The following is a 9,390-nucleotide window of genomic DNA, read 5'->3' as shown; positions in this document are numbered from 1 at the left end:
TGCCTATTTACATAAGATAGGCATGGGAAGGAACCTTGTAGAGAAATCTATGGGAGCGATGGTCTGGAGGGACTTGGGGTGGGGGTTGTTGTGGAGGGAGTGGTGAGCAAACAACACCATAAACGGGAATAACTGGGGGATTAAAATCAACAACGAGGAGGATGTAGAGATCCTGGGGGTGTTGGAGCAACAGCAATCTAGCTGAGAGGAATTACTAAAAGGTGGAAGAAGGGTGAGTGTGATGGTGGGGCAGGAGGAAGGTAAAAGGAAACAGGTATAAGCATAGGTGTGTACCTATGTAAATATATTAATTCATAAAAATAGAGGTATTGGCCTATGTTCATATATTTATAAGGCAACACGCTGAGCTAATGGACAGACGTCAGGCCTCTGCTCATGCCCTCTCTCAATGCAAGAACACTTTGTGCTAACAATCTGTTATTCTGTGACGGTCACCCTCCCGCACAATCGCTAAAGACAAAATGGGTGCATAAGCAAAAGTGGTGAAGAAAGCAGATGGTGTCTGGCTATCAAAAGATATAGCACCTGGGGTCTTAAAAGCTTGAAGTTAAACAAGTGGCCCTGTAGCAGAGAAGCAACAAGCCCACATGGAAGAAGCACACCAGCCTATGTGATCATGAGGTATCAACAGGATCTGGTAATCTGGGTAATAAAACACCCAATACAAACAAATATTGTTGAGAATGAGGGGGGTCAGAGCAGTACGAGTCCATGATAAAATGATCTTTTAATTAAAAAAAAAATTTTTAACTTTGTCCAAATGCTCTCACATAAAGGAATTATCTGCATATAACAAATGAAATTTTTACTTTAATCATTCATGTTCTAATAGTCTATTACTTATTTTCTTTAAGTATTCTCTTTTAAAAAGAATTTAATTGCTGTTACACTTCCATTCATGATTAATTTTTCACTTTTGTCATTTGCATTTTTTATTTGCTTCTTTATTATCCTATTGGTTGAACATTACAAGAATAGGCTCAGTTAGTACTGTAGATGTACTGCTTGTCTGGAAGTTCTAGCTTTTTAAAAAGTATCCACATTTAGATTGTTTTTTCATTCTCAATTTTCAATATAGACCAATCTGTTTACATGTAGATTAGATGGCTTTTTTAAAAAGTTCTTTGAATTTTCAGGATTCTGAAAAATTAAATGAAAATTTAAATAAATGGTTCCTACATTCATATTAAAGAAAAAAGAAAAAAGAACCTTCTTAAAAAAATAGCAGTCTGAATAAAAAATAAGTCTGGACCATCTTCTAAGTTAAACAATCAGTTGTTTTTATTTATTTATTTATTTATACTGATCTTTTCTAAAGGGTAACATATCTTAATTTTTTTTAAACATGAAGGTACAGTATTATAGTCTTAAATTCCCAGGATCCTCCAATTTACCTTGTGTTCAGGTTAAAAAGTACACATTGATTTTCATTTAAAATATGAGGAGCTAATACCAAGGGCTTAAGTGGCGAGCAAGTATTTTGAGGATGAGGGCAACGAATGTATAAATGTGCTTGACACCATTGATATATGTGTGGATTGTGATGAGTTGTATGAACCCCCAATACAATGATTTTTTAAAAACTACCTAGTCAAATTATATTCTCTTTACCTGAGTTTGTACCTCTCTTGTTATTAGTAGATGTTGCTGAGTTGATTCAGTGACTCCCACAATAACAGAGCAAACCAGTGCCCGGTCCTGGGCCATCCTCACAATTATTGCTACGCCTAACCCATTGCTGCAGCTTGCAGTGTCAATCCATCTCACTGAGGCTCTTCCTCAAGTACACTGCCTGTCTACTCTGCTGATGTCTTTCTTCCAGGACTGGTCTCTCCCAATAACAGAGCCTCTACATGTTCGTAGGTTACATCACCTCCCACTTCTGTGAAAGCAACGGAAGTCAGGACCAGCTACCAATTATTAACAAAGACCTGACAGAGATGACACAGTCCTTCAAGGCAATCAGTGTCAGCTTTAGCTAAAGGAGACATTCTCCATGGAATATCTTAATGTACATTTCATTTCCTATTATAAGAACCGATAAAATGTCTGCTGTTGTGGGCACGAATTAAGAAATGTGCTCATTTGGTCACTCAAACACTCTTCCACAAGTGGTCATACCCTGAGAAGACAGTAAAGCAATCAACATAAATATGTTAAATACCACGATGTAATGGACATGGCTGAGATGTTACAATGCCACACGTTTAGTTTAGGAGGACCTGCAAAGAAAGCACTAAAGAAAAAAGGGGGGGGAACGACATGAAGATGAGTGGCCTGAGTGGGAAGCGCCAGCACTCTGCCCAGCACTCTGCTGTTTGGAGACAAAAGTAATGGATTGCTCAAGAACTCAAAGAGGGATACCATTATGATTTTATTTGTTCAATTACATAGCAAAAGATCATGTTACTGAGGGCAAAATAAACCACGCGGTGTTTTTGAAAAATCCTTTTTTGTGTCTTTAAATCTAAGGCCCCCTCTAGTGTTTAAAAACAGTCATGCACAGCTCACAATGTTATTGGTGGTAACCTAACAGTCACAAGTTACCCAAGAAGTTGCAAAACAGAAAGAATACTTGTGTTCCATTCATGTGCCACCCAATCAATGAGAGATCATGTCTAATCGGCATTAATATCCTGAATTCCCACTATGATTCAGACTCATTAGTCTCTCATTAGGTAAATCCTTTTTCTGTTATTTACTGCTGGGTTATTTGTTAATAAAGTGTGCAGGAACTTGAATTTCACAAACAAGAAATAGGCCCACTGGAAGACAACAGAAAATTAACTGCTTTAATGTTACCAAATAGCCTACTCTGCTTTTATGAAAGTTAGCAGAAAATTGGTATATACTTCCAAAGCATATACTTACACCTTTTATTTTTGGGAATCAGAATTTTAAAATTACAAATATTTTATAAGGCTCACTTAATTTATGCCTCCACTAATAAACCTTTTGTAGTACCCTGTAGAAGGAGGTGAGAAAATGTTGCTGGAGGGACAAATATTGGTTCTGCAGGATACGATCTATAGGAACCCTTAAAGCTACATGGATACGGCACAGCATAAACCCAGTAACTAACATTTTATGTGGAATTTGGAAAATGATTGATTAAAGCAGGGGCAGTACAAAATAGTGAGGTTTTAACCCAATTTTCTTAGTTAATGCGATTATATGTCTGTTTCCATATTATTTTAGAGATTTGAAGTAACAATTAATATTACTATTGTTGGAAGAAAAACCTCGAATTCCAATAAAAGAAAACAATGTAATCTTGAGCACACGACATCAGAGAAAAGTATACTAAACTATTGCTTCATATTCTGAAAAGAGTATGCTGAGAATCTGAAAGTTCAATAGCTCTTAAAACAAGTGTAATACGTACTAATTTTATTTAAATGACTTAATGTCATTCAATATATCATATGGCTTCTCTGTCTTGATTTATGCTTACAAACGGGTCACTTGCAAATATTACAAGTTCAAAGAAAAAAATAAGATAGGTCATCCAAATCAAGTTAAGTAAAACTGGTTATATCTACAATCGGTCTCAAGTTTTAAGATATATATATTAAAATGGAACATAAGACATAGTACTGTTAAAGTGCAACACATGTTTTTTTGGCTCAACATACAAAATTCTAGAAGTGAAAATTAGTGCAGTCAGTTTTCTTCAACAAATTTAGTGAAAGGCTGTTTTGAAAGTTAGTCATCAAATTATAAATGATGAGAAACACTGAAGAATCATTTCAAATGAGTATGTAAAAAACAATTACAATAAAACCATCATGGGAGAGGTAGCATAAAGTTAATAAAATCAAATAAATACTATACAATACCATACAAAGTTCTGCTTACAAAAAATTGAAAATAGCATTTAAAAATCTATTTCTCTCTCTTTGGAGGGTCTTCGTAAAGATGTCCCATATGTTATTCATTACTGGCATTGTGTTTTGCTAAAACCTCTCTGATCTGTCGGTCCAGTTCACTTATTATTCGATCCTCATGATTATACACACCCGTTCTCATCAAAGTATCCCTTTCTTCTATTAAGCGAGTCAAATAATCATCCAAACCTTCTTCCAAGGCTTTGCCATGTGAGCTATCCATTTTTCCATTTGCAATTTCTCTGGCATCCTGATTCTGTTTTAGGTCTTGTTGCCTTAACCTGGGAAGAACGGACCAATGTCATTAGCGGGCAACAAACCTTGTCTTGGTTTTCCTAACATCATAAGTGAAAACCAAATAACCCAATGACAACATAGATTTCAGTTCAATTTTCAGGAAGAAGACAAAGAGAAACCAATCTTCTATTTGGCTAGGCAGAGTTTACATTAATTTTAAACGGTAGTCTTAAAATCAGTATCTTTCTCATTTTAAAGTAACACATGAAAGTTGTAGAAATTCTAGAAATATACAAAAATAAAAATCATATGCAATATTACCACACAGAGATAGCCTATCTAACATTTTCATATATATAGCTTTGCAATTAAATATAATTCAAAAAAAAAGTACTTGTAGTTTAAATACATATTTTCTCTAAAAAAAATTAACACTATGTATACAATGTGCTACATATTACCTTCCCACATGTGTGTATAGTGTGTATATATTTACTGAGCTACTGTTTTCCTAAACGTCTTTGAGATGTTCCATCATTTGGATTCAACAGTAACTGTTCCTCATTGCTGACCTCTAGGCTCTGCAAAACTTTTGTTGTTAATGTTTTGAACATGAAATTTTTCCTAATCTTTTTGCAACAAATATTTGTGCTCACTCTAGGATTTAGGATACTGTAGTGAATTAAAAAGTCTCTATCATAGTTCTAAAGTAGACATAAATGTGAATGCCTTGTGTTTTAAGGCTTTGTATGTATATCTGCAAGTTACAGTTGTGGTGATCTCATCTAGGAGATAGAAAAAGAGTAGTAGCAGGCGCCAGTCTGAAATGTGGATGCTGCCAATAGAATACTGTTGATCTTACCAAAAACCAAATCCACGGCCATCAAGCTGCTGCCAACTCAAAGTGGCCCTATAGGGCAGGGGAGAATGGCCCGTGAGTTTCTCAGACTGCAACTCTTTGCAGTGGTTCTCAACCTCCCTGATGACCCATTAATACAGTTCCCCATGTTGTGGTGAGCCCCCCACCAACCATGAAATTATTTTAGTTGCTACTTCATAACTAATTTTGCTACTGTTATGAATCAAGTGACCCCTGTGAAAGGGTCGCTCGACACCCCCCCCCCCACACACACACACACACGGGGTTGCGACCCACAGGTTGAGAACCACTGCTTTACAGGAATAGAAAGGCCGAGTTCCTCCCAGGGAGCGGCTAGTGGTTTTAAACTGCTGAACTTGAGTTAGCAGCCCAATTCGCTCAACCATTACACAACCAGGGCTCCTTATTGTTGATGATGCTACCTTAAAAATGGATAGGTACCAATAACGCTTAGTGTACTTACTAAGTGATAATAATATCTACTGCATTTATAGTATGTTTTAACATACAAAGGGGTACCACCCAAAAAATGAACTTTTTTTCAAAGCTATATATTTAAATTTTTCATAAGAAAATCTTATCACCTTCAAAGTACTCTCCATTACACTTAATACATTTGTCAAATTGGTGATTCCTTTCTTTGGAACATTTTCCCAACTCATCTGTTTGGATGCAGCAGCATCCTTGTTTTTAGATGGCTGGGTGAGCAGGTACATTGTTGTGGTGGTAAAACCAGTCCCGTCTGCCACAAACCAGGCCTTTTTTTTCCCACACACTATTATGCAATCTTTTCAGAACCTCTAAATAGAAAGCTTGATTCACAGTCTAACCTGGTAGAATGAACTTCAAATGCACTACAAGTCAACATTTTCATCCATTCAGGAAGCTGACAGACATCCAGAACAAGGTTTGTCATCAATCAACAATTCACTTTTTTTGAAAACGAGAAAACTACTTGTACACTTGAGTTTTTCTCATAACGCTATCCTTGTAAGCTGTGTTCAACATCACAACTGTTTCTGTGGCATTTTTTTCCCCAAGCAGGAAAACAAACTTTCACGGCTGCACACTGTTCTCTCCAATCAGCCATCACAAAAACGAGATTTAAGCAAACCTGCTTTTATGAAAAAATTCACTGGGACCAGAGAGAAACTTCCCAGGTGACGCCCCTGGGTGCACTGACTCAGAACGAGTTGCTGGATGCTCGTCTAGCAGGAAAAATGCATAGTATGAAGGCTCTGCTGAGCGGAGCTTTTTACCAGTTTACAATTAGTGCTTTAACAAGATAGAATTTTGTACTCCTCCGTGTAACTGGCCGCACAAAAATGCTTAATTCACAATTTGAAGTCATCCTATCTATAAAGACCACAGTTAGCCAGTGTTGTGAATTAGAAGCATTTCCTGTAGCCAGTTATACGTAGTACTAAGGGCTACTTAAATCCTCTTGGGTTTCTCTCTGTTCTTATCAAGTATCAACTCACTGCCAATGGTTCAATTCTGACTCATAGCAACCTCATAGGACAGAGCAGAACTGCTCCTGTTGGTTTCTGAGGAGTTGATCTTTCCAAGAACAGAAAGTCTCATCTTTCTCCTATTATTATATCTAGCACATCCCATTTTTCATGTAACTTGAACAGAGGACTTTGCTTCTGTCTCTGATACATCTAATCTTATTAGTTTTCGTGCATTCAGAATCCTGACTTGATAAGACACTAGTGACATAGTTCAATTTTGTATCACCTCCAAATTCTACAGGCAAAATGGCTATCTTCACTTAAGTCACCAAAACAATGGAAGCAAACAGCAGGGGGCTAAGACATTATTTGTTGAAATAAAACAATAAAGCACTGTACATTATAGGAAGTTCTTAAGAGTGTTATAAATATTTTTAATACCTTGTCTCCAATACACATATCAAATAAATGTACCTGCAGACTACATGAGAATAGTACATGCCGTTTCATGCCACATGAGCAGAGTGAGCATGTAGCACTACCTTAGACCATGACTATTCCTTCCCCATACTCATGACCAAGTAAAGGTTGTTCTACTAAAACTTTTGGTTTGATGGGGGGGTGGGGGTGGGGGTGAAGGAGACGCAGTCTTTTAGTTATACCTGTTCAATTCATTTCTTATATCCAATAATTCTTGCCGCTCAGTTTTTACTGTATCTTTTTCTTCAGCAGCCAGGTAACGTAATCTCATCTGTTCCAACTCTTCCTGCTGTTTTTTAAGACGAGCCATTTGACTTTCTTGCTCACGCTTGAAAGAAGAAAGAAACCAGATCCCTAGCGTTAGGAACAAATATATTTCATATGTGATGTGTGGTTATAATCCTATTTTGTGATCTAGGCATGTCCTGCCAATCCTATGAGTCACATAACATCTAGAAACACTCAGATCCTCTCTGAATACTCTACTCCTCCTATGATAATTCATCATCATCTGCGCCCAATCAGTGATTGAGGCTAGGCGAGTATCATGTAATAGAAGTTGAAAACAAAAGAGGCCATTGTCAATACAATGAGATTCTACAAGGATCAATGGTGAGAGAAAGATCTAAGAAATATTTAATTACAAAAAAAAAATACAAAAAACCTTAATACTCTTGTTTGCATAAACCACCAATCCTACACCTACCTCAAATAACATGCCTTTCTAGACCTTTTCCCCAGGCTCATACCAATATGTGTGCACAGATGTACATATTTTGAGTAAAATGGAACTAATTTTGTTTTATTAAACTTTATAATTCCTCCAGGTTAGTAGATTAAATATCTCCTTAAAATAAGGGTGTAACATGCCTCAGATTGGATGAACCTCTCAATGACAGGCATTTGGCACTAACCCGATGCGACACTAAAACAATTGTGTTATAATATACAGTTATTTAACAAATCCCTCTCCACATCTCTTTAGGTTCAGTACTTTTCTTTTTTCAGCATGGAACCTCATGGATGGGTAAACAAAGTTTCTTGTACAAATCTACCAAGGCAAATCTCTATCTTTCCTCACCACAGCATACACCATACCTTTTCCTTTTCTAATTAATTTTCATTAGAATAATGTTAAATATATATAATAATTTTGGGGTTGGGACCTACATTATGTGTCCATCAAAAAAAAACATTTATTCACTTATCCATAAAATTGTTTACTAAGATTTCAGAGTTATCTTATTCAACAGACATTCTTAAACTATTGGTTTATGAGTAGATTTCATAAGTAAGCCCAAATATCCCTGAAATGTTACAACCAAATAAACTCCTGGGCATTGAGTCAATGCTGACTCATAGTGACCCCCACAGGGTTTCCAAGACTGTAACTGTTTATAGAAGTAGAAAGCTCAGTCTTTTTCCAAGGAGCTGCTGATGGTTTTTGAACAGTTGACCATAGATGCAAAGCCCAACAAGTGGCCACTACACCACCAGTGTTCCATTTTAAACCAGATAGATTAATTTATAAAGAACACTGATCATGAATATTACTCTCTTTTATGGCCTATCTGTAAGGTCAGCATTAGTCAGAATAGTCTTGATGGAGTGAGGGCTTTTGTTTATTTGTTTGATAAGAGAATTAATTAGACTCACAATAGAACTGAAATTTTGGATAGCTAACTCTGGAAGTAGCTAGAAACTGTATCTTCAGTGGAGAGGAAGAACTCAGAAACGGACGGTGGGAATGGTTGTACGACTCAGTGTCATCAATGTCCCTGAATTATACACGTCGAAATTGTTGAACTGGTGTAAGTTTTGCTATGTATATTACCAACAATAAAAGAAACTGTACAAAATGAAAGAGCTGCTATTTACGATATACTCTTATAGAACATCAAAGACATAGCGAATACTTTAAAAACATCCAAAGCAAAAGACAAATTATTTACTAAAGAATGACATTATTTCAATAGTTAACACAAGAGAACAAGTGAAAGCCAGGAAAAGTTACAAAAAATATCTTCAGAGTATTGAGAGAAAATTATCAACAGGGACTAGTGTATTAAGTAAAACTATGTTTCAAAGACAGGGGTAAAACACATTTTTGGACAGAAACAATTTACCACTACTGACTCTCATTAAAAAAGAAATGCCAAAACAAGCCGTTCTCTACACAGATTTAAATGAACACCCAAAGATCTGAGATCTAAAAAGGCATGGCAAGTAAAGAAAAATAGTAAGCATGTGAGTAGATCCCATCAGAAATGTGTTTTCCAATGGTCTTAGGCAACCCCTGTGAAAGAGTCGTTCAATCCCCAAAGGGGTCACGACCCACAGGTTGACAACCACTGGTATAAACCATTAACAGCATCTACTTTATGGAGTTAAAAATGAGAAGACAAAACTAAAATACCTTATTATAGATAAA

The 9,390-nt window shown here is 36.3% G+C and overlaps 1 protein-coding gene across 2 annotated transcripts in view; it reads right to left on the bottom strand.

Moving 5' to 3' along the window:
• Positions 1-2,371: 2,371 nt before the first annotated feature.
• CEP120 (centrosomal protein 120) overlaps positions 2,372-9,390 on the bottom strand; it is an 86,737-nt gene continuing 79,718 nt past the window's right edge. For both annotated transcript variants that reach the window (XM_004696580.4, XM_045285303.1), the window contains 2 exons: positions 7,142-7,287; positions 2,372-4,189 (listed from right to left, as the gene is read on the bottom strand). In XM_004696580.4, the coding sequence (XP_004696637.1) occupies positions 3,952-4,189; positions 7,142-7,287 (384 nt within the window). In that variant the 3' untranslated portion in view covers positions 2,372-3,951. The remainder of the gene's footprint in view (positions 4,190-7,141; positions 7,288-9,390) is intronic.

This window comes from Echinops telfairi, unplaced genomic scaffold (assembly GCF_000313985.2).
Source record: "Echinops telfairi isolate 266 unplaced genomic scaffold, ASM31398v2 ScPeMD7_7469;HRSCAF=8507_1, whole genome shotgun sequence".
Taxonomy (NCBI): Eukaryota; Metazoa; Chordata; class Mammalia; order Afrosoricida; family Tenrecidae; genus Echinops; species Echinops telfairi.
The sequence above is the reverse complement of the archived record's forward strand: the minus strand, read 5'-3'. Positions and strand labels throughout refer to the sequence as shown.